The 25,821-nt window shown below is 41.9% G+C and overlaps 1 protein-coding gene across 2 annotated transcripts in view; it reads right to left on the bottom strand.

Moving 5' to 3' along the window:
• Nucleotides 1–25,821, bottom strand: part of tll1 (tolloid-like 1) — a 61,080-nt gene that overhangs the window by 19,131 nt on the left and 16,128 nt on the right. For both annotated transcript variants that reach the window (XM_086295322.1, XM_086295323.1), the window contains exons 3-17: nt 17,094–17,216; nt 16,840–16,920; nt 14,614–14,787; nt 14,401–14,518; nt 11,533–11,711; nt 10,866–10,971; nt 9,580–9,704; nt 6,220–6,335; nt 5,867–5,969; nt 5,080–5,196; nt 4,692–4,837; nt 4,085–4,280; nt 3,852–3,977; nt 1,181–1,341; nt 887–1,067 (exon numbers count right to left, since the gene is read on the bottom strand). In XM_086295322.1, coding sequence (XP_086151448.1) covers nt 887–1,067; nt 1,181–1,341; nt 3,852–3,977; nt 4,085–4,280; nt 4,692–4,837; nt 5,080–5,196; nt 5,867–5,969; nt 6,220–6,335; nt 9,580–9,704; nt 10,866–10,971; nt 11,533–11,711; nt 14,401–14,518; nt 14,614–14,787; nt 16,840–16,920; nt 17,094–17,216 — 2,052 coding nt within the window. The remainder of the gene's footprint in view (nt 1–886; nt 1,068–1,180; nt 1,342–3,851; nt 3,978–4,084; nt 4,281–4,691; nt 4,838–5,079; nt 5,197–5,866; nt 5,970–6,219; nt 6,336–9,579; nt 9,705–10,865; nt 10,972–11,532; nt 11,712–14,400; nt 14,519–14,613; nt 14,788–16,839; nt 16,921–17,093; nt 17,217–25,821) is intronic.

The raw sequence follows: 25,821 nt of genomic DNA on the forward strand, positions 1-25,821 counted from the left end.
CATGTTACCTCTGACCTTTGATGAGATTGCCAGCCTGGTGCCGACATGACCACGAGTTGAACTGACGCGCGTTACGTCCTGGCACGACTCAAACACAAACATACGCTCCTGACACTGTGCCAGTCTGTCTGAGGGGAGAGAGGGCAGAGAGCAGGGTGAGTGGAGGAAGCCAGAGAGCAGGTGGAGGCAGCATGAAAAAAAACAAAAAAACAGACAAATATGCAAACAGCTCTGCATACACATGAACATTTCACCAAATACTAAACCATGCAAACAACCTCAAATGAATTCACAGCAGAGGGAGATGGGGACACAAAATGAGGCATGTAGATGCTCAAACAAGAGTGTTTATAAGAGTGCTAATGCCTCCTAAAGCCACTACTTCTGCTCTGGACATTACACGGTTACCTAAATCTCTGCGGCACAGTCAGTGATGGCTTAGATATCAGTAGCAGTGTCTTTCTGCTTTTTTCCAAGCGAGTGTTTTACTTACCTAATCTAAACAATCTAAGCAATCCAGATTTTTTGGTGAGTGCAACATGACTGGAAAACTTTAACACAACACATGGCTAATTCTGACTAATCTCTCTTATTTCTCCTGTGTGCATCTCACCTTTAGACTGATATGTCTCGTTAGTCTAAACACTGAAACAGCTGCCAGCTTCAAAGGTTAAAATGTTTGCAGAAGGGGAGGATCAGTGTTCGGCATGAGTTTCTGGCAGTGTGACTGAATTCCAGTGGTGCCGAGCATGAAATACCAGAAACCGCCCCTGCACCATAATCCACTTCTCCTGTGTCCATCTTATTTAAAGACTCCTGACATTCCAGTAAAAAACAGGCCTGACACACACAGTCTCACACACGCTGAGTCACACGTGTGTTTTACCTGAGAAGAAGTGAGCTTTAAAGCCTTTCTTAGAAACGGTGTTGTCCGACTTGAACTCAATCCTCATGTTGTTGTACTGAGAGGTGATGACCTCCGGGACCTCGGTACCACAGTATTTACCATGCAGCTTAGAGTCGGATGAGAGGCCGCTGCGCACTTCTACGTAGTCGTATTTACACACCTAAACAAACAGGCAAGGCTCTTGTAACAAACAGTCACGAGGTGGCTGCTATTTTTACCTGCTTCCTTTCTCTCTCACTGAAATGTTGCATACAAATACATGGACGCACTCACCTCGTTGCCTTCAAGCTCGAACGCTTCAAACTGCATGGAGATGCGATACTGAGTGGGCGCCACCACCTGCCACACGCAGTTTTTGTTGGGTGGGTACTCTTTAGGCCAGCCAGGTGTGCTAATGGTCCCATTTAACTTTGATAGAAGACCACCACATGCCGCTGGAAACACACAGGTGTAATCAGTTAAGAAAAGACACAAATTCAGCTTTTTTTGCCTTCATTTGACAGTTGAAATGAACAGAGGAAACTGATTCTGTGTAAAGTAAGTTTTTTTCATTATTATAAAAACTTTGGGATGCACCTTCTCATTGAATTTAGTTTGAAAAGCTGCTTGAAAAAAAGACAGCAGAGAGTATCTGAAAAGAGTTGAATCACTACATTTACAGTTGTAGTCAAAAGTTTGCATCATGATCAACTGAAGTTTGCAGCTGCCCAAACTAAATGCCTTGTGGAGAACAGTTTTATAGTCAGACCAGACAAAGGCTGAGATATTTGTCTATTCACAATGTGAATAGATGTATGTTTGAGGGACTTTCAAATCTAAGACCTTTGTACTAACTGTGAAGCACGGTAGAGGCACCATCATTGTCTGGGGCTGTTTTGCTGCCAGTGGTACTGGGATATTGCAAAAAAGCGGATGAAATAATGAAGAAGCAGGACTACCTCCAAACTCTTCAATGTTACCTACAATCAGGATGTAGACAATTGAAACTTGAGTACAACTGGGTGTTCCAACAGGAAAATGATCCCAAACACACCTGGGATCATTCCACAGGTTTTGGAATGAAGAAAGCAGGCTAATATTAAGCTTCTGGAACAGGTTTCCCAAACCAACCAACCAATTTAAAGGAAATCTATCAATTTTGCCAAAAACAGTGATCATCTATCAAACCAGAATCATGCCAGAAGCTTGTTGATGGCTACTAAAAGTGTTTTGTCAAGGTGCAGCTTGCAAAGAGATATTTAACCAATTATATATTTGATCCCGTATGTTTGCTTTTGACCCAGTGTGGACTGAAGAAACTCCAAAATAACTTCAAACGTATACACCCTATATTTTTAAAAGGAAAAGAAAAAGAGAACAGAAAGAAATCATTAAAAGCCATTAAAGTTCATTCTTAGATCCATTTGTCGTGGTATTTATGCCCATGATGAATGTAAGTAAACTTCTCAGCACAACTGTATATGTTTTATTATGAAGCACCAGGAATCTCCAGCGTCAAGCAGAAGTGAAATGATGTTTTGGTCACTGTTACAACTACTACAACATGACATGATTTCACTTCCTTCAACAGCAGGATTTTTTTTAAATGACAGGTTAACCTTTTTTTTTTAAAGAAAAGGTCACTTACTATTAGAGGAAATATGGCATTGATGTAACTAATTATAAGGCAACAGCAATGCTGTTATGCTATTATCAAAAATCTTATATTAAGAATGCTATAGCTAGCTAGCCCAAGGTGAGCATACATCAGGTGTCAGACAGATATGTTACCATTTGATTTTACTCGAACAGTTTAACCTTCCACATTTTTGAAATGCTCCAAAAATTAAAAGGATGTTTTATTACCTTTTCATCTTTGCTGGTTAACACAGACTAGAGAAAAAACTGATCAAATTCACTTTGCTTCTCTATGGCAATCGAGTAGCAATTTTTAAGGGGGATCGTTTCCATGCATGCTAATCACTGTATAAATAAGCAATGAGTAATCTAGGTACCTTAAATATAAAAATGTTTTATTATTGTCTCTCTTTTATGACAGCTACTTTCAAGCACCTGTAGTCCAAAACCTAAGCTAAAGAGGCGTAAACGTCAGCTGCATGTCTGTGCCCCGGAGAGTCACTGCACTACAAACACCTGCAGTTCCACAAATTCTGGTCGGTCCCCCAAAACCTTTACCACAGAAATATCCAGGTTTACGCCCTGATACAAATAACAGCTTCAGTCTCTAAAGCTATTTTTCTTCAAAACTGTGCTTTATTTTAACTCACTGCTTTTTGTGTTATTAGGGGCGGGGTCTGTTTGAGGCTTCACTGTTTTTAATTTAAAACTGAAATGCCTCTTAGCTGTGTTTGTCTGTCGGAATACTCTCGAGGGAATTGTCAGATAAATAATATTCCTTGTTGTGTGAATCACTGTGCTAACAGCCTGACCAAGAAGTCCAGTTTATTTCACTGAGTGTAATCTAGTAGTATTTTAATTTAATTTATATGTTAGCACTAATTAGCGGGCATCTTTATCTGTGCATGTTGTGTAACAACATGTGTGACTTTATAGGATACTCACAAAACACCTGCCTCATCTAAGTCTCTCCTGACTGTCTTTTGACCACCAGATGTGTACAAAAATGTGGCTACTTCTCTGAAGAAATACTGAAAGGCATCAATTTAAGTTAATTTCACTAGAATAGCTTTAATTTCCTTCACTCTCAGAAGTGGTTTGGTTATTTGTTTCAATATGTTGCTCATTACAGAGTAATCTTGAGGGATTACAGGGCAAAGCATGTGGCCATGAGTCAGAAAGATGTTTTTTTCCTGTTGACGGCGACCATTCGGATGTTTTTTAGTTTATTTTGCCAAGTAACATTCACATCCTACAGAAACACAATACAGAGGAATGCACATAGAAGCAGGAATGCAGCGTGCCAGGCACACATACTAACTGTTACCTTCACAGCTCTTCTTGTCAGGGGCTAGTTCATAACCTGGGTCACAGGCACACTTGAAGCTGCCGAGAGTGTTTACACACCTCTGTTCACATCCACCATTGTCTGGCTTGGCACACTCATCATCCTCTGAAAACACACATACACGTCAGAGTGCATAACAAATGCTTTGTGAAAACACAATCAACTGACGCACAGCTTCTCTTTTTCTCATAGTCACACACACACACACACACCTTTGAAAAAGTTAGCAGCAAAGCCGGCCTTGTTTACAGTCCCATCTGAGACAAACTTCATCCACAGCGTGTGTGAGGTAGAGCGCACGTCCTCGGGTTTGTCGTAGCCACAGAATCGCCCAATCAGAGGGCTTGTTTCGAGCGGGCCATCCCGAACTTCCAGGTAATCGTAAGCGCAGCTGTCGTGCCTCTCGATCTGCACCAGAGGTATGCACAACAAAAACAGTGAGATACACGAAACATCGTCCTTTTTACATCGAATCACGGCTCATGCTTAATCGTCTCCCTGCATCGTAGTTCATTTTTCCCTCTTAATCTAAGCTAAACTGAAAACACGACCTTTGACCTTACCCATGTGGAGTCAGATTGAGTCGTTTAGCAACCTGACATTTCAACAGCATTCAAACTACAAAACTAATCCTCCGCCGCCTGCTGTGTGTCCCTGCACACTCACACAGACACACACATGCATGCACCACTACATTTATTAACTTCTTAGCAGCTCTACAAGCGTGAAATTTGACCCAGACATTCCTAAGCACAAGCACGGGATACACATAAATGCATGCACAGAAAGGCACACACACACACAAAAGGAGTGAGTCACCTCGAAGGCCTGGAAGCTGAGCCCAACGTTGTATCCCTCAGATACAGCGATCCTCCACACACACTCTTTGGAGGGTCTGTAGTCATCAGGATAATTGGGAGACTGAATCTGCCCCGAGTCCTTGGTGATTTCCCCTCCACAGATCGCTGCACCGGGGAAGACGAGAGGAGAGAGAAAGGTTGGGTGTGCATCAGCTGCACTGACTAAAGACACCTGAAACACAGTCTGTGTACACTATGAATAATGAAAGCCCCGAGATAACTCACAGAGCACATAAGGTCATCAAATTCACAGGCTGGAATTATTATTCACAGTAATTATTAAAGGTCTCTGGATTCGAGTGTACGAATGCTTTTATTTGTTAGTTTGTTTGAATGAAGGCGTTTACCTTCGTAAATGGCAGCGAAGCCTTTTCCTACCCAGTTGCTGCTGCTGCGGAACTCAATCCACATCCTGCTATCAGTTGAAATCAAGACGTCGGGAACTTTATCTCCGCAAAACCTGCCTGTGAAACACACACGCAAAAGCAAACCCTTTAAGTCGTGTCATTCAGTGACTGCTGGGGCAATGCAACTCACAGCTGACAACATAGCTGTTACAGCCTCCTCGTTCATTTCAGTGCGATCGCTGCAGCTGGCAGAAAAAAATAAAGTCATCTGCCACTTAGAATGTACAGGCATTCACACTGTGTAAGTAGAGTGCACTATAGTGTGTCTACACGTATGTGTGTTGTAATACAACAGCATACTGTGGAAGCATGAAGACAAGAAGAGAAAACTATATTGCTGCTGCAATACTTTTGCCTCAGAGGAGTTTAAACAGCTGTGAAGCATCTTGTTATCTCATCAACTTTCACCTGTATTTCCTCGCATGGATTTCACATAACACCATTATGTGTGTTAGTGCAGATTGTGTTGATGTATACAATTAGCGCAGTTGTCAATCCTAACACAGCCTTAAGAGCAATTAAATGAGTCAAGAGGAGTTTAAAAAGCCTGTTATCTATTTTAGAAAATTGCTCCTGCTTCTTAATCTCGGAGTTTTAAAAGCCAAGTGGAGTGGAGGAAAAGTGAGCTGCCACAAGCTAAAAATAGGAGTGAAGTTACTCATTAACTTAGTCAGGGAGTAATAGAGTAATTAATTTTAAGGCAGTCAGCCTGCTTCCTGCCTCTTACCAAGCAGCGGAGCTTTCCTCCAGTATCCATCTCGAACTTCAATGTAGTCATACCAGCACAGACTGCTTTTGTACAGATCCATGGTGGTGAAGTTCAGAACAATCTGGCAGAGCAAAAATATGGAAAAACAACAACAACAGCAAAAACGTGTTTAGTAAGTTTAGTACAGATCTGTTCATTGAAGATAAGGAGAGTGAGAGGACAGGAAGAGTGGCCTACCTGCAGTGTTAAGACTTAATCAATATCCAGTCACTCTGGCAGAGGTTGCTTATTTTTTATTGGCTTTGCATGCACATTCACTACACTGTAGGGTGCTACTGAGTGTGTGCGCATGCATGTGTGTATGTGCGCACCTTTTCTCCAGGTGTGACAGATATTCTCCAGACACAGTGTGTGTATGAAGGGTATCCATTGGGGTAACCAGGAGATGAGAAGTTGCCTGTTGACTCTTGGAGCGTCTCCCCACATGCTGCAATACACACACACACACACACACACACACACACACACACACGCACACACACACACACACAAATGGAGTTACATTTTTGTGGCAAACCCTGCCATCGTGTGCAGTCCTTTCAGCTTTGTACTGATGGTTTACAATCGGTACATTACTAAAGAACACATGGCTCTCATATTTATTATTACTCTCAACCGTCACAAAATGTTTTAACTGCCATTTTAAGTAAATATATTTCAGGCTATTTATTCAAAACAATAGCATCAGACATGCTCTGTTTGTGAGCCATTTATGTGTATATTATCTGATGCATCCATATGGAAACTGTTAGACATTATTTCTGACGTAGAAACAAACTCGCGTTCCGTGTTGCTTTTGGCTTCTTTCAGTTTTGCATGTAGGAGGCTACATTTTTTTGTCCCTGTGTGCATCCGTGTTCATGTGAGGTCCAACCTCAGTCATGAAGCCCTTTCACCATTTAGCAGAATTAAACATTCCTCAGTAGTAAAGTCACTGACTGTAAGTGAATAGAAGTGGCAAACTTTTAATTCATCACATAGGAAAAGAACAACAGGGCTGAATGGAAAAAACAAACCCGCTGCTTTTCTCTCTTTATCCGTCATCTTGAGTTCAGTGCTGTCACTCTCTTTCAAAAGGAGGTTAGCCAAATGTGCCCCTCCAATCCCATGATGCATGCTGTTTTCCCCCCACAATGCCCTGGGGCTCTGTTCATCTGTCAGTGAATATGGTATCACTCAAATATGACCTTATAAGGCTGAAGTTGTATCTGTTTGCAGCTGAGACCCACTAACACAGACTTGCTCACTATAGACAATCAAAATTATTAATGGTATGTATGCATATAGTACTGAGCCACCCATCATTTCTTGATATTTTGCTAGGAAAATAGGAAATAGGTGTGTACTGTTTTAATGAGGTTGAATGTCAGTATTTGGTGTGACCAGTTTTTTCTTCAACACAGCCTGAACCCTCTTAGGCAGCTTTCTAGTAATTTCTTTAGGTAGTCTTCAGGAATAGTTCTCCAGCATTCTTGCAGGACATTCAAAGCTTTGGATGTTGGCTGCCTTTTGTTCTGTTCTCTGTCAGAATGATACTGCTTCAGTAATGTTGAGCTCCCGGCTCTGGGGAGGCCGATCCATGACTGAAAGTGTTCTGTTGTGGATTTTGCTTTCAGATCAACTTTGCCTCCTATGTTGATCTTTAGAGTTATATTAAGTTAGTTTGATGTCTTTTAAACTGTAATATATGTGTGTGTTCAGGTGTAACAGTAAATGAGACTACATTTACATGTAGGTATGGCTCTGAATCTTGTGTAGTGTGTGCACTGATCCTTTAAATTTGTGAGAACACACTTACATCAAATGACCACCGCCATCCATTGTGGTTCTGTGTAAACTGCTGGCATACACACATGTCAGATCTCACACGTCTTAAGTAGGCCCGAGTGACAAATTTCACATTAGTTGGCTGAATTATCTGACACGTCATAGACTTGGGGATGAAACACATTTGAATTCATCAATCCATAAGAACTGTTACCACTGACTTTCATTCCAGTTCTTGTGTAATTTGGCAAACATCAGCCTTTTCTCTCCATTTTCCTTCCTTAAGAATGGCTTCCTGACAGCCATCCTTCAACTGAGAGCATTTCTGGTGAGACTGGGTAGATGGATCAACTAAAAGTCCAGCTGCAGGTCCCGTGTCAGCTCTTCGCTGGATTGTTTATATTACTATTTAGTGAATCCATGAGTTTCAGATACTTTTTTTTCATTTTCTTTTTCTGTCCTCTACTTATTCAGTTTCCTCAAATTATTTAGGGACACACTGCAGAGCAAGTTTTCAGCTTATGTTTTTAATTAGCACGTTATTAGTGCAAAAATACTATTTTATGCCTTAAAACACAATCTGAACTCAAACTGTGTTATCATTGGCGTTTCTTCATAGATTGAAATAAAGACATGGGACATTTGCAAAGGCACATTTTTATGCTTAAATGATTAATAGATCAGTTTTAAGTGAATTAACCAACACAATTCCTCTGAAAATGGTCAGGTACACAGACTGGACTAAAAATGAGTTGTTAAAAAGCAGCTAATGTCCAATAAAATAAATCTTTGAAAGAAATTAAAAATAATTTTAAATTATTTTTTAAATAAAAAAATATTTAATTTTCTAATTTCTCCTTAAACTGGCTCCTTGAAAGCAAAATGCAAAGAAATGAAGAGCAAATCACAACTTTTCCACAGTACTGCATATGTCAGCAGTAATATAGTAACAGAATACATACATTAATAAAATAAAACTGTGGTTTTATTTAAATATGTTATTTATTGTGTCCCACACTCCGTAGATCATGAAGCACAGAGCTTATTGTGTTCAGTGTTCAGTTATTCAGCCAACTACTCCACAGTACCTTCATCACATACCTCCTATAGCTGAAGTTTGCCTGCATACATGGCTGGACTTTGGTGTGCTGTTGCAAATCGCACAATAACACACTGCACTTAACAGTTTATAGATATCCAGGTGCAAGTGCAGAAATAGGATCATTAAAGGATCAGTAAATTTTACTGTGTTTCTACAATGAAACCAGAGCAGCTCTTCTTTCTGTAATGCTGACTCTTTTGCTTTAGAGATACGCATTGATTTTGCTGCTGTCAATTTGTGAGAACAGTACACGTAATCAAAATGACCAACACCATGCCAACAGTTTGGCATGCATACTCGTCAGACCTCACATCCAGGCCCGGGTGACGATTTTGACGTTAGCTGGCTGAACTGATGATGCCTCATAGACTTGGGGATGGAACTGTGTTTGTGCGTCTGTGTGTTTTCATATGTGGTCAAAAGTAATGGCATCATTTGCAATTATAAACCTTTGTGACATCGCTGCACTTCATTGTGAGAACAGATCCAGATCACATTAGAACGACTCACCAGGGACCAGAGGAACGCCAGACAAGCACGGGCGTGCACTTGAAATGTGTGTGTGTGAGAAAAAGACACTGAAAAAATGGAGGGAAGCATCACATGAAAAAACAAAACATGTTACTCAATTTCATGTCCAGACCCTGGAGAATGGAGGGCCGGGCCGGTCTTACGCCAAAGACGTAAGCAGATAAACAGAAGTAATTTTTTTAGGTACGCGCTATGACGACAGCACTCACATTCACTGACGCACACAAACATGCACAGACACACTGCAGACTGAAAGTAAAAGCATCTGTACCTGGACATCTATACAGCTTTCTTGCCTGTGCAATGTCTCCTTTACTGAGCCTGGTCCGCTGACCAATTGCAGGCCGGACCCCATTTTCATCTCTGGATGGAAGGATGGTGTCGAGGAACATCCCGCTTCAGCGAAGAGAAAAGAGACAACATGTCATTGCAACACATCAGTAAAATTAAACAACAATCTAACAGTATGGACAAGCAAACAATTTTCACCCAACCATTGCAGTTTTGTGTTTTCTCTAACATGTGCATTGGAACTGACTGGGGAATGGGAGGGCTTATATAAGCGGGTATGGCGCAGATTAAAAAGCATCCTCAGTCGGAAAAAATGTAAAGTAAACCCATGACACTTTCTGCTGCCAAATCCAAACTTTTTTCACCATTTTAAATGGTGCAGATGTATAAAAAATTGGAAAAGATTTCTTAATTCTGAAAGGCTTCCATCAGCTTCACTGCATCATGTAAACACATCTGATTTCAGATGAAGTAAATGTGCTATAGTTGTCAAAGTCAACACAAGCACAGCTCAGTAGGGCACAAATATGCTTCAAATGCAAAGTAAATCATAAAATCATAAAAGTTGCAAAGCAAAAACAAACAGTATGAAATACATGACATGGTAATGACAGGTGAAAATAGTTTGCGTTACAATAAAGTTTGCCATTTTCACTCATGCGCTTTTCTAGACGCCCCTCTGAGCTTCATTTGACATTATAAACTTGCGCAGCAATCAGACTGGACATTAAACGAGCTTTAGCCTGCCAGCTACCTAGTGTAAGCAATGTATGATGCCCAGCTGAACAGAATTGTGCAATCAGGTTGTTTTAAAGCTAGAGCTCTGTGTCCTGCTGCCTCAAGCAGCAGCATCTCCTGAATCAAATGGAGCATTTATGGTAGTGGGAACTACTTCCTGCTGTGTACTGCATGTGAAAAAGATCAACTTTGGACAGGGTCCCAACCTGATTCTCCTGAGGTTATGTAGCGATCATGTGAGAAAGAAGCTTTTGACATGTGGGTAGGACACCTAAAAATTGTTAATTGGCAATTATACCAACGCTGGTTCACAGTGTTTCTTGTTGTGTTACTATGTGAGTAACACAACAAGTGAGGTGTTTAATTTATGCATAGCTGATGTTTGCGCACGGAAAGACAGACTGGAGCTAATATAATAAAACCAAACAAAACAACAACAGCACAACACAGAAAAAGCCCAGACTTTACTGTTAATAACTAAATCAATCTTGGCATATCATAATCTTTGAAATTCAAACCACTGCTTACCGTGAGAAGGTGTTCCTGGCGTAGTGCATGATGCTATCAAAATCATATGGCTCCCCAAGAGAGTTCACCTCCCCTGGCTCCATCTTGAGGAAGTTATATTCCTGGCCTGGGAACCAGAAATTCCACGCACGCCGTACAAACACACACATACGCACAAATATTTGCACACATGCAGATGTAGCAGCATGAGGAGGTTTTAGTTTGATCAACAGTCAGACTGTAACTACTTAGTTTGCTTTCATAAGTGCAAAAGCAAACAGCCTGCGCAACACATCTATAAAAAAAAATAAAATGACTAAATGTGAACAGAAAGGGTATCTTGGGGCTTTTATTCAAATACTTAAAGTCCAGCAGAGGAAGCTCTGATTTGCTTCTAAATAAAGCCGTGGGTCAGGTCTGAGATACTGCTGTGTGATATGATTTCACACCTGTCAGATTACACTGTGGTGCAGAGAGGTGTGTTTGAGCAGAAGTGACAGACTGTGGTGAGAGCGGTCCAGGTGACTTCACAGTCATTAAAAGGCTCATTCACACTCACTCAGCTTCTAGACTGAGTGTGAATTTGGAAACGCACACACTCGGTCTAGAAGCGTTGCTGTTTGTCTGCGTCTAGAAACAACCTGAGTGATCCCAGCAGAGACCACAGGTGTCTAATAATAGGTCTCACCTGGTTGGATGTTATCCCGGATGATGGTCACGTGATCGTCACGGTCGGGCCGCGTGTGTTCGTGCCAGAAGCCAATGACGTGGCCCAGTTCATGCACCACAATGCCAAACTTGTCACAGTTCTTTCCTATGGAGATGGCCTGGGGCCCGTTTCCACGACGACCCACATAGGAACAACACCTAATGAGGATTAGTAGGAAGTTGATAGCAGAGAGATAGGTAATTTACTACACAGTTGGCAGTGGAAATAAGAATCTGCAGTGTTATGTTCAAGTAACAATAAACGCACACACACACACACACAAGCGCACACACATCTTTTCAGGATTTCCTGGCCTCCACTACATCCACAAGAGGAAAAGCGGCAGGATTTAGGTACATAAAACACTCTGATAATGCTGCGGTTTCATAACCCAACGCTGTGAGAATTCACATATCGCTGTTCAGAACGCACGCATGCACATAGACACACACACACACACGCTTTCCTTCTCTTTTGCTGGGTAGCAGAGACATTCGTGCCAGGCTAACAAATCTGATTAAAGTTATCCAGTGAGCTGATTGCACGGTAAGGATCAGGAGTCACTGGAGTAGATACAGTCTCACTCTCTGCTTTTTTGGGTGGGGGGGTGGAGGGGTGGAGGGAAACCGTCAGTAAATTCATACAAACACACAACAGATGTACATGTACTGTGGTTATGTGTGCATTTTTATTTTATGTTTCCTTGTTTGTCTGATTTACACACATCCACACTGCACATCCAACCTGCAGGGTACTTAGACGTCAGCTTAAAGTGCCTAATGCAGCCAACCAATCACAGAACACGAGCAAGTGACATCACCAGTTAACACATAGATATTTTCCTCACCTGCTGGTTTTTACATTTAAAAGCAACCTCATTTGGACTCATCCATGTATAACTTTTTGAGCTTCTACAGGCAACAAATATTATGGTTTGAAGTATTTTTGATGCTTGTGGCTGCACGGCTGGAGATATCAAAAATGCAATTTCTTTTTAAGCACTTTATTGGAAAATTATAAAGATGTCTTTCACGATTTCAGAAAAAGAAAACCACAAGTTAAATTCCTTCTTTACACAAAAACACTGTCCAAAAACTTCACATATAAATTACAATTGCTCTAAAATTGGAGACGTTTATTGTCTCCCGTTAACTTTTCCTTTAAATGTGCTTCAGTGCTTTTGATTCATGATGCCATGGGCACATTTTAGTCTACGAGGTTTGATACCACAGTCTGTTAACATGTTTGCGAGAAAATTTCCAAAGGACAGAGAGTCTGCAAGCAAGCATGTGATTGTATTTAATTCTCCAGCCATAAAAAAAGTGTTTCAAGATGTGACTTTGCCACAGTCAACAAGGGTATTATAACTAACTCAAACCAAAAGAGAAACCAAATTAAAACTACAAAAAAATATTGCAAGAGACACTAAAAGAATCCTAAACTGAATTCCAAATTTATTTATTTATTTTTTTAAATCAAATTTGACTCTACACATCTACAGCTTGAATGTTGAGGTAAGGTTACATTTCTCAATGCATCAAAATAATTGATCAAATAAGTGTTAAAAGTTCAAATGACTCAGCAGTCAGAAGCAAGTCTTAGAAAATGTTATGATCTTCTTTTTAAATTTGGTCAAATTTTTTGGGATGTCGTGTCTGTGACCCAGCTAGGCTGTGATTGTAAAACTTGGTTCAATTTTAATAATAAAAGCCGCTATAAACTATATTAAACGTGGGTGTTGATTTACCTCACTGGGTTGGGCAGGTAACCCAAGGCTAATGCAAAGGCACTGGTTTCTTTCGTATTGCAATAAAAACTAAAAAGGCCCCAAATATGTAAATATGTTTAACTCTAACTGAACAAAGACAAAAAAATACATTAAATTGTATTTATACAGCACCAAATCACAACAACAGTCACTGCAAGGTACTTTATATTGGTAAAGACCCTGCACTAATGGAGAGAAAACCCAAACAATCAGACGACTCCCTATTAATAATACTTGGTGACAGTGGGAAGGAAAAACTCCCATTTAACAGTTAGAAACGGATAAAAGAAAAAAGAAAATGGAACTATAATAACACTGACAAGGATGCGGTGAAACCAGCAGGTACTGGATATTTGGTCTTGAATATTAACTTTTGAATGTGTCTGTTCTGTTAACCACAATAACCGCTAATAATAATCGATGTACACATACTGTAATAACTACACAGTCTCTTAATGTAAACTTTTGTGGTGCTAGCAGAACATTGGATAAAAAAAAATCTATATATTGTGAAAATCCTTGTTTCAAAAACATGAATTAAAATTTTTGTTACTCCAAGTCAAAAGCTCCAATTTTGCATCTATAAAACACTTTGTCATATAAGCAAAAGCTGGAACGAGTGAGAATTCTGCATTTTGACATTATTAATACTTGTTAAATAAGAATTGTTTCTAGGTCATTTTTACACCAACTCTGTAAAGTCACAGTTGGAGCTGGATATCCTACTCTTTCAACCATGTGCACAACACTGTCTCAGAGCGATAAATGCCCTGATCTCAGGCACCCTACAACCTCCCATCCAGTCAGTTGAAGTGTCACCACTGTACAAACACACTCTGACCCACCGTGCTGCCACTCGACAGAACAATGCCCTTCTCCAGAATATGAACAAAAAAACTGCACGAACATACAAACACTTAAGCCAAGCGCCGTGATTGGTGGGATGGGGAAACAGGAGCAGGACAGGAAGGAAAGTAGAGCTATTGTTGAGTGACCACATCGTCTCTCTGTGTGACAAGGTCACTTGTGAACTCTAGGTACACACACAATCACAAACAGACACACATTTCCAAACCAACCCGCAGGGTCTGTAGGTGAAGACTATGTAGCTTTCTTCATCTGTCTTCTCAATGAAAGTCACGCATGTCTGTTTCTCCCAGTGGCGCATGGCCTGCTTGAACATGGCCCTCTGACTGCCTGAAACACACAAATTTTACATCCTCCTTTTACACAATCACTCATGAGTGTGTGATTTACTGCTGATCGGGCAGCCGTCCAGCGGAGTTGCTTACCAGTGAAGTTTCCTCCTATGACGTAGGGAATGACTCCTCCAGGCCATATCCTCTCAGCTCGGGAAGTGGCTGCTCGAGGAATACGAGTTTTCACAAACTTTCCATTCTTCCCAGCTTTCCCACTTTGGCTCTTTGGACTGGCAGCTCCCTTGCTGTCATTTTTGGGGAGATAATCTAACAGAATGGTGAGAGGAAAAGTCACAGTTAATTAAGTGTTGTGTTCAAACCTAATAAATGTTATAAATATGAGGTCATAAATGTGCTTCCACAGTATTGGATAATGATGCTTCTTGTTATATTTGACCTTTCACAGTTTGTTTTAAAGGCCCACAGTAATAAAACTCAAACAGACATAATGTAGTTATGCTAATGCAATGCAGCTTTTTACATTTACATTGAGTCAAGTTCTAAAAATAAAAGTATAGCAAACTTTCAGTGGTGCCAGATATCAGTGTGTAGACCAGAGGTTGTGTTGCAGCTTTGTCAGGTCTATCAACACTTGGAAGAACTGAAAACAAGTAAACTTGTAATGGATTCAGTCTCTAGATCTGCTTCTGGTGTCTCTATTTCCTCATTGTGAAGTACTTCATTTGCCTAAACAGCAAAACAGGCTTTTAGGGTTTGATGAAATTTCAATTTAAAATCATCCCAGAAAGATGAGCAAGTTGTCTGAGGATTCTTGGAAGGAAAAGGCACTTTTCTAACAAGCTACCATGGTTGTTACTTTCTACGATGTGATTATTTGGTGCTTCTTCTAGAAAAATCAGCTTGTCACTGATTTGTGGTATGACTTTGGTTTTCATGAGTGGGCCCTCATAAAAGTTTATGGTGTAGTTACAGCCATGTGAAAAAGAGAGCTTTCACAGCAATCTGTGAAACATGACATATTTCACTGTGTCACAAAGCAAAACTAAACTGCAGAAGCAGAGGGTGAAAAACGTAGTACAGCCTTACTGCTTCTATTGGAATTAAGGGTTGAAATAGCAGCCAGGTGCTGCTAATTAAATGCACTCAAGTAACTGATCATGAGAAAGTGTGAGCACCTCCATAAAACCAGAACTTTCGGCAGTCTGGAGCATTCAGCTGTGTACTAACGAAGTGCCACAACCTGGATGACCCCACAACGCTTGGACTGCAAAAAACCCAAGAGCTACATCTGAGACTCTACAGGCCCCAAAGTGTTAAACGTTAAAGTTCATGACAGTTACACTTAGAAAGAGAACAAGTATGGCTTGTTTAGAAGGCTCTCCAGGAGAAACCCCAAAACTTATAGAACAATGTCTTTTACACAGATGAAATTAAAATGAAGATGGTTACCCATAATGCACAGCACCACATTTGGAGAAAACCAAATACAGCATATCACCAAAAAACACCTCACAGCAGCTGTCACCACTGTGATGGAGCAGTGATGATTTGGGCTTGTTTTGCAGCCACACAGCCTGGACACCTTGCAGTCACTTAGTAGACCACGAACTCCAGTATACAAAAGTATTCTAGAGTCAAATGTGAGGCCATCTGTTTGACAGCTAAAGCTCGACCCAAATTAGGTCATGCAATAGGATAATGATCTCATGCACCACATGAAATCTACAAAAGAATGACTGAAAAAGAAAAGAATCAAGGCGTTGTAATGATGCTGTCAAAGTCCAGACCTCAACCCGATTGAAATGCTATGGCGGGACCTTAAGAGAGCTTGCATAAGCAAAATGCCCACGAACCTCAAAGAAGTGAAAGAGACGTTGTTATGAAGAGTGGGCCAAAATTCCTCCCCAACAATGCGAAGGACTGATAAAGTCATACAGATAATGATTACTCCAAATTATTGCTGCTAACGGTGGTTCTCCTAGCTAAGGAATCATGGGGTGTGCTTAGTTGTTTGCAGGACTGTATAATGTCCTGTGGAAATTCTTTCACATGACACAGCATATCACCACGATTCCTATTGAATTGAAAGAAAAAAAGTTTATCTCACTGGGACTGTAGCCTAATTTATGTATCTTAAATGCTTTACTGTGTCTTTATTGTTTTTTTCTTGGTTGCAGTTGCAAGGGGAAAAGAAGTTTTGCTTGCAAAGAAAACCAATAGGCTGTCTAGGTCATTCAGTTCCATAAACATTAATGACTAACAAAGTAAGTTAAATAAAGTCCCTAAGCTCCACCATGCAGACTCAGCAGGTTTCATGAAGTTTGAAAAACAGCATGGGATGAATTTTAGTTTGCTTACCAAAACCAAACCTACGTATTCTTTCTAGCAGAAGGTATAAAGACCCTCTCTTCTTCAGAGTTTCATGTTCCTCGATTCCACCTGGCAAACAAAAAAAAAGAAAAGAAAAATTAGACAATGACAGATCATGTTGTCCTCAGGTGACCTCCTGTTTACTTCCTTCCTTTTCAAGCTACTCTACTCTGCAACTGATGGGTAATGACAGAGTTTCAAAGAAAACACAAGACAGTCACAGTTAGAGTGAGTCCACTTACCAGACGTGTGCCCCTGTCGAGAGTGTGTGTGCATGTGTGTGTGTTGTGTCAGGTCTATCGTCCTGTCAATCTGGAACATGCGCAGGTCTTCCTCATCTAATGCGATGTCACCCCAAAATACAGCTGGAAGTAAGAGAACATTTTCCAGTTATTATCAAATCCTAATACTGTTATAAAAACTCCTTAAAAACTCCTTTGTCCCACACGCCATCAGACTGTTTAACTCCTCACTGGAGGGGAGAGGGAGGAGAAACAGGGGGACAAGGGAGGGCGGGAACAACTGAGTTGTAGGGGCTTTTCTACACGGTGCAATATTTGCAATATTTGCAATATTTGCAATATTTGTTTTTTGTTTTTTGTCTCTTTCTTATATTTGACTGTGCAATAATCACTGTGCAATATACTCACTCAAATGAGCAATCCTATTTATCCATATTGTATATTCTGTATCTATATATGTGTATATGTGTATATGTGGTGTATTTATGCTTATATCCTTACTCTCATTCCCCTTAATGTATCTGTAACATGCAACTTCTTTCGGTGCTTTGCTGGAAACTGAATTTCCTGGAGGAACCCACCCGAGGGATTAATAAAGTTTCATCTAATCATCTAATCAAAAAGTGAAAATGCTTGCATTTCTGTTGACCATCTTAGTGCATGCTTGTAAAGTTCAAACACAAAGACCCAAAGCTAAACCATGACCAGAATCACAATGTGCTGAAGTGTAACAAATGTGTTTTTCAGTTTGAGACCAACAGGAGCCAAAGAGTGTGATGTTGTACCGGCTAATTTAACAGCACAGCAATCTAACTAAGAACAAAACAATGTTTCTGAAGTTTGTGAACTTCAGTTTTGATGGCTCAACTTGAGAGACGGTGACCACGTCGCAAGTGAGAGGCTGAGGGACACTGCACACATAGACAGTAGCAACTTAGGGTGGCTGTAGCTCAGGTGGCAGAGCAGGTCAGCCACTAATCTGAAGGTCGGTGGTTCGATCCCAGGCTGCCTCCTGGCGGCATACCAAATATCCTTGGGCAAGATACTAACCCTGTGTTTGCCTACTGGTGGTGGTCAGAGGGCCCGGTGGCGCCAGTGTCCGGCAGCCTCGCCTCTGTCAGTGCGCCCCAGGGCAGCTGTGGCTACAATATAGCTTGCCATCGCCTGTGTGTGAATGACTGAATGTAGTGTGAAGCGCTTTGGGGTCCTTAGGGACTGTGTAAAGCGCCATACAAATGCAGGCCATTTACCAACCTACCAATCACAGGTTTGCCCCTTCCCAGAGTCTACACTGCTGTAATTCAGTTTACTTCAGTCATATCTATATAGCAACAAACCATAACCCTAGTTGCATTAAAGTGGTTTATACCGGAAGGTAAGGGCAATATTGGTGAGAGGAACCCAGGAAACAGATGATCCTTTATGAGCAGCACTGAGCAACAGTGGGGAGGAAGAACTCCCTTTTAACAGTAAGGAACCTCCAGGGTGGCTGTAGCTCAGGTGGCAAAGCAGGTCAGCCACTAATCAGAAGGTCGGTGGTTCAATCCCAGGCTGCATCCTGGCTGCATGCCAAATATCCTTGGGCAAGATACTAACCCCGTGTTTGCCTACTGGTGGTGGTCAGAGGGCCCGGTGGCGCCTGTGTCCAGCAGCCTTGCCCCTGTCAGTGCGCCCCAGGGCAGCTGTGGCTACAATGTAGCTTGCTATCGCCAGTGAGTGAATGTGTGTGTGAATGACTGAATGTAGTGTGAAGCGCTTTGGGGTCCTATGGACTATAAAAGTGCTATACAAATGCAGGCCATTTACCATTTAACCAAGATGAAGTACAAGCAGCCACCTGCGCAACCAGGTCAACGTGAGACTATTGCAATCACGATCATGATTTATGAATTCCTTTTGTATTTAAAAAAGATGCTAAACTTGTAACTGAGCCCATAAACTCACAAGAAAAAATGTTTCTGCAGGTAATAAATGTGGTGAGCAGTGAGATAATTTTCTCAGAGACTGGTTCATATGTATGAGGTGTTTTTCCAGAAGCACTGTAGTTTATAAATTCTTGAACCTTAATTTGTACATGTTATATAATATATAATGTCTTTGTAATGTGCAGCCATATATGATAAATGCCACTACTCAAAGTAGTGGCATTTATCATGTATGGCTGCATAAAAAACCCCTAAAAAAACAATGGATAATGAAAAATAAAAGTTAATCACAAGTTAAACGGAATATTGTGTTTCAAACACCACATGTACAACAGTTTGTGAGAGTGGAAATGGAAATGTTTGTTTCGTTCTACTTTTATTTAACACATGGGAACAGAAAGAACTTACATTTCAAGGTTGTTACAGCAGGGATTTATTTGTTCTGAAGTCTGATTCATGTTCAAAGTATTTGACCTATTACAACCTCCAGTTCAGTGGTCGTGGTTTCTCGGATTAGGGAAATACAAATATCCTTTTGTTACAGTCTGGGCAGCTGCTAAGGTAGATGTCACACATACCAGGAAATTACTCAGTGACATCTATTACTTTTGAGGTGATGACTTAATTTAACCTTCTGGCAATCAACTGTCTAACTTCCTGCACAGCTATACAATCAATTGCCAGATCCTCTGCTCTAATATACAGAAATCTGTATCTGATATAAACTCAGAGATCAAAGCAGCTGTGTATTGCTACACAGACACACACACACACACACACACACACACACACACACACACACACACACACACAGCTATCTTCAGTGTTGGGTGTAAACATGTTAATCGTGTCTAATCATGTCACATTACATTTTTCAGTAACACAGTAATGTAACACATTGCTGCACTAAATTCAGTAATCACATTACAGTTACAATTACATAATCACTTTCATTACAAAGGTTCTTCAGTTGCATGCCGGGCAAATGGAAAGAAAATCATATGAAAGGTGTCTTTTTCTTGCAAATATAACATCAGCTCTCCACAAGCAGCTGCACAGACAGCACGTTAACACAAACTAGTCAAGAATCAAGAATGGCCTTAAAGTTGAGTGCATGCTGACCCCAGCCAAGCAGCCAGAGTCTGAATTTGAACAGGTAACAAAGACAATGAAGGGCAGTCAGGCTTAAAGCCTCCTTTACACCTGTACATGTTTCTACAGTATAATCACTGTGGCAATTACTTTGAAGTCTCTTTGCTCTGGTTTCAAACTTCGCTTCATGTTCAAATTTAAACACTGTAAAAAAAAAAGTGTGTGTCCTCATTGAGAGATTGGTGTGTTAGCATGTGGGGCTATGGTTTATATGCATTTCAGGTTGTCTTATGAAGTAATGTATAAGTAATGTAACAAGTAGTGTAATGAATTACTTTCTCCAGGGAGTAATTAAGTAACCTCAACACTGGTAACAGTGGCTGTTACAGTGGCCTGAAATCAGGACACTCACTGCTCTGCTGTTTACTCTCTCTACTCCTGCCCTTGCACCACTGACATCCTCTCTTTTTCCTGGACAAATGAGATATAATCTATCAAGCCTGTTCTGGGGCTACCTCGTGATCTTCTACCAGTTACTTTTAATGAAAGTGGAAACATCCGATCGGATGCTCAGACCACTTCAGTGGGTTCCTCTAAATGCAAAAAAGGAGCGGCTCCAGTCTTTGCTTCCTTAGGAACTTCAAGCTTCAAGCGCTTCATTTTGGTGTTTACATTTCAACAAAAGACAACCACAACATATTAGCCAAGAAAACACAAGAAAAACTCCTAAATCTCTAAAAGCTCCACGAATAAAATGCAGGATTTCTGAAAAAAGGACCTGAATGTGGCTGTGCACTTTCACTCCCCATCCATTCTCCTTTCAACCATCCTGCTGAGAAGAACAGATTGATGTTCAAATTCAAAATTCAAATTCAAATTCAAATTTTATTTGTCACGTACACAGTCATACACAGTACGATATGTAGTGAAATGCTTGGACAACTGCTCGTGACCTAAAGAAAACAAAAAAGGAAAAGGCTATGAATAAGATAGGAAATAAATATGAAAAATTAAAAAGGGTAAATTTAACTAGGAAGGAATAAAATATAAATTAAGGTTAAAAATGAAATAACTGTACAACACAAATTAGAATGAAGGGTAAATTTAACTGGGAAGAATAAGATAAAGATAAATATATAAATTAAAGTTGAAAATAAAATAACTGTACAACAAAATACACAATACACAATATAGAACTATATAAGAATGTATGAAGGAATCTAAATATAAATAAATATATACACAATAACAGCAGCTGTACAAGTATTAACCGGAAATGAAGAATATAGTGACCAGTGTTGTGCAAAAACAAAGTCCAGAAAGTCCAGTGTGTGTGTAAGAACCATATGTGTGGGTCAGTACTGTGTGGTGGTGTGATTGAGAGACCGTATCGCCTGCGGGAAGAAGCTCCTCCTCAGTCTCTCTGTGTTGGTCTTCAGGGAGCGGAATCGCTTTCCTGACCTCAACAGAGAGAACAGTCCGTTGTTGGGATGGCTGAGGTCCTTCACGATCTTCCTGGCCTTGGTCCAGCACCGCCTGCTGTAGATTGAGTGCAGGTCAGGGAGCTCGGAGCGGATGGTGCGCTCAGCTGACCGCACAACCCTCTGTAGAGCTCGTCTGTCCTGCATGGTGCTGTTCCCGAACCAGGTTAAGATGTTTCCCGCCAGGATGCTCTCTATGGTGCACGAGTAAAAGTTCCTGAGCACCTTGGAGGGCAGTTGGAAGTCTCTCAAGCGTCTGAGGTGGTAGAGACGCTGTCGGGCCTTTTTCACCACGGTGTTGATGTGACAGGACCATGACAGGTCCTGCGTGATGTGAACTCCGAGGTATTTGAAGCTGTCCACTCTCTCCACTGGGCACTCGTTGATGACGGGGGTCTGGTAGTTCCTCTCCTGCTTAGTGCTGAAGTCCACTATCAGCTCCTTTGTCTTACTGACGTTTAGAAGGAGGTTGTTCCTCTGGCACCAGTTCTCCAGATTCCTAATCTCCTTCAGGTAGGCCGTCTCGTTGTTATCAGAGATCAGGCCCACCACGACGGTGTCGTCAGCAAACTTGATGATGGTGGTGGAGCTGGTAGTGGCCACACAGTCATATGTGTACAAAGAGTACAGCAGGGGGCTCAGAACCCACCCCTGGGGGGCTCCAGTGCTGAGAGTGGTGGAGGCTGAGACATGTCCGCCCATCCTTACTGCCTGTGGTCTGCCAGTTAGGAAGTTGGAGATCCACTGACACATAGATGAGCTGAGTCCCAGATGCTCCAGCTTGGTGGTGAGTGTGGAGGGAATTATGGTGTTAAATGCAGAGCTGTAGTCTATGAAGAGCATTTTAACATAATTCCCCCTTCTAGTGTCCAAGTGAGTGAGTGATGTGTGGAGGAGATGAGAGATGGCATCGTCTGTGGAACGATTTGGACGGTAAGCGAACTGTAGTGGGTCCAGTGTGTCTGGTAGTGAAGAAATGATGAAGTCTCTGACCAGGCGTTCAAAGCACTTCATCACTACTGAGGTGAGGGCTACAGGGCGATAGTCATTGAGAGAAGCAGGGTGGGGTTTCTTCGGGACAGGAACAATGATGGACTCTTTGAAGCATGTGGGGATCACCGACTGAGATAAAGAGATGTTGAATATCTCAGTGAACACAGGAGCTAGCTGGTATGCGCAGTCTCTTAGGATACGACCTGGGATGCCGTCTGGTCCTGCTGCTTTCCTGGTGTTCACTCTCTTGAAGGCTCTCCTTACTTCATGCTCGGAGATGACGAGCACGTTTCCGGTGCTGGCAGTATCTTCCTGTCTGCAGCCGTTAGCGCTGCTAACACTAGCATTGTTGGAGACCTTAGCTGCAGCCTCGAAGCGAGCATAGAAAGTGTTCAGCTCGTCTGCCAGAGTCACGGCCGCGTTCGTCATACCGGTTGTTGGTGCTTTATAGTCCGTTATTGTCCTTAGTCCCCGCCACAGGCTCCTAGAGTCACTCTGTTGGAGTTGTGACTCTAGTTTCCTCCCGTAGCGCTGCTTCGCCTCTTTCACCGCCCTCCGCACGTTATATGACGCGGCTTTGTACGGGTCCATGTCCCCCGTCATGAGTCCCGTGTTGTAGGCAGCGGTGCGGGATCTCAGAGCGTCGCGGATGGTTTTATCCACCCACGGCTTCTGGTTGGGAAACGTTGTGATAGTCTTTGTCTCCACGGTATCATCCGCTAGTTTCCCAATGAATCCCACAACCGCTTCCGTAAACACGTTGACGTCATCGTCGGAGCTGTTTCTGAACATGCCCCAGTCTGCGTCATCGAGTGCGTCCTGTAACGCGGCCACCGATTGATCCGTCCAGCGCGCGACCTTCCTCTGAACCGGAACTTCCTGTTTCAGCCTTTGTTTGTATTTTGGCATGAGGAAGATGGCGGCGTGATCAGATTTGCCAAACGGGGGGCGGGATTGTGCCTTGTAGCCGTCCTTGACCGTAGTGTAGCAGTGGTCCAGTGTCCTTTCACCCCTGGTGGGGCAGGTGATGTGTTGATAAAAGTTCGGCGCTGCGCGTTTGAGGTTGGCGCTATTAAAGTCCCCCGTCACAATAAGCGCAGCGTCCCGGTGTTGTGTCTGGTGCTGTGTGAGTGCCTCATGCAGCTCGCATAAGGCGGTGACCGTGTCCGCTTGTGGTGGAATATAAACGGCACTTACAATGACCGATGTAAATTCCCGAGGTAGATAAAAAGGACGACACATGATGGACAGTAGTTCCAGATTTGGTGTGCAGGAGCGTGTGAGAGGAACAACGTTCGCACTGTTGCACCAGTTGTTGTTCACCATTAAACACACGCCGCCTCCCCTTGACTTCCCCGAGTCCCGTGTCCTGTCCATGCGGTGAACCGAGAAGAACTCGGCCGGCTGGATGGCGTGGTCCGGCACCTCTGGGTTCAGCCATGTCTCGGTGAAGCAGAGGAGATTGCAGTCCCGAATGTCTCTCTGGAACTTTATCCTGGCCCTGAGGTCGTCAAGCTTGTTCTCCAGTGACTGGACGTTGGCGAGCAGGATGCTAGGCAGAGGTGTGCGGTGTGCACGAGCTCTCAGCCTGTTCCTGACGCCGGCTCGCTTCCCTCTAGGCCGCCGCCGCTTCCCTTTGTTCTCCCTCGAGATCTCACTCGGCCAGCTCGGATCCGGAGTTAAAAACTTCGAATTGTGAGTACATTGTATACCAATAGAAACAAGAGTGTCACTGTCATACCTAATGTACCCAATGGTGATGATTTTGCCGATTTAGAAACGCTGAAAACTAACTTAAAAAACAAAGACAAAGAAAAAGTGGTCGGAGCAGTCGTGACGGCAGCCGACCTCACCGGCGCCATCTTATAGCGCCGGTGTTGATGTTGATGATGTTGATGTTGTATGTTGATGTTGATGATGCTGACATTAAAAAGCAGTCCAAAAAGCTGTTTTTGCTTCATTTTTTGATATATTAATGAGAAAACATGAAGTGTAATCATTTCAGGGTGACCCTGAAAACAGATAAAAATGTGCATGCTTAAAAAAATCATCATTTATCTATGTTTGTACATGAAAAGGACAAATCAAAAACTTAAACAGAACTTTTGGTCCAACATCACTGTCAGGGAGCACGCTGCTTCGATTTTTCAAATGTCAGGTCTACAGGTGAGCTGCAGTGATACCTTGATACCTTTGAGAAGCTACACGGTGGCAAAAACAGCTGCACTGCACGTACTGTAATAGACCTTCCCTCCTCAGTCTCTTCATCACCTCAGTCCAACACACACACATACACATAGACACACACGTAAACACAATTACCCCGCTAGCTTGTAACAATGGACAACTGAACGATAGTCATCTCTGAGTGATTAGCTGAGCTGAGTTATTGGCCTCCACAGGGATTCAAGACACTAATACACTAACAATGGCACGGGAGAAGATTGTCATTTAGCTAATCGGGATTGCCGCTAAAGGAAAGGGGGTCAGGGTGCCATTGTGCTCAACTCGGCACTATTGTTACAGAGAAGAGCAAACCACGGCGTCCATAGATTTATGAATAACAACATCAGATGCAGTCTGGGAGTGTGTTTGGCTCAGTGGTGTTTTATATTTTGCTTAGATTGGAAGGATAGCAATCTAAATTAGAGCTGGATGTGAAGCAATGTGTTTATTTTTATATATTATGTAAAAAATCACCTTTAAAACCAGAAAGAGCCAGCATTTGATCAGGCTGCCTTAGTATAAACTGTGGAGGTAGCTTGAAACAGTAAAAGAAGTAGATGTGCGAAGATATGCATTTATTAAGCATCATGGTAATCCCTGCTTTTATTACATAATTTACCAAATGCACATTGTACAATCGAGAGAGAGCAACGATCACCGCAAATGACCAGCAGCTGGCTTTGTTCGCACAATAGTCCAAAGTAGTCTACAGCAACAAAAAGCATCAGACTTCTGAAAGTCTGAAAAATTAATTATTTTCAGTCTTTCTTTAATTAATCTTTCATGATTCACTAAGTCTGACTTTAACTTTGAGCTACAGGTGGTGGTTGCTACTGGGTTCGTGCTGAGCTCCACAGAGATGACCAACCAGTTTTTGGTATTTTAATGAGGGTAGTACGTCACACAGCTTGTGCACAGTTCAGCTTGGAAAGAGATTTGTTTAGGAAAATCCATTCTTCATTTGTCATGAATGGTACTAATCAAACTTCTCGCTGTCATTTTTCGAGTATT

This window comes from Aulonocara sp. 'chitande type north' Nkhata Bay, linkage group LG6 (genome assembly GCF_057382095.1).
Source record: "Aulonocara sp. 'chitande type north' Nkhata Bay isolate Kocher_YH1m ecotype deep benthic linkage group LG6, A_spYH_male_GT1.1, whole genome shotgun sequence".
NCBI lineage: Eukaryota > Metazoa > Chordata > Actinopteri > Cichliformes > Cichlidae > Aulonocara > Aulonocara sp. 'chitande type north' Nkhata Bay.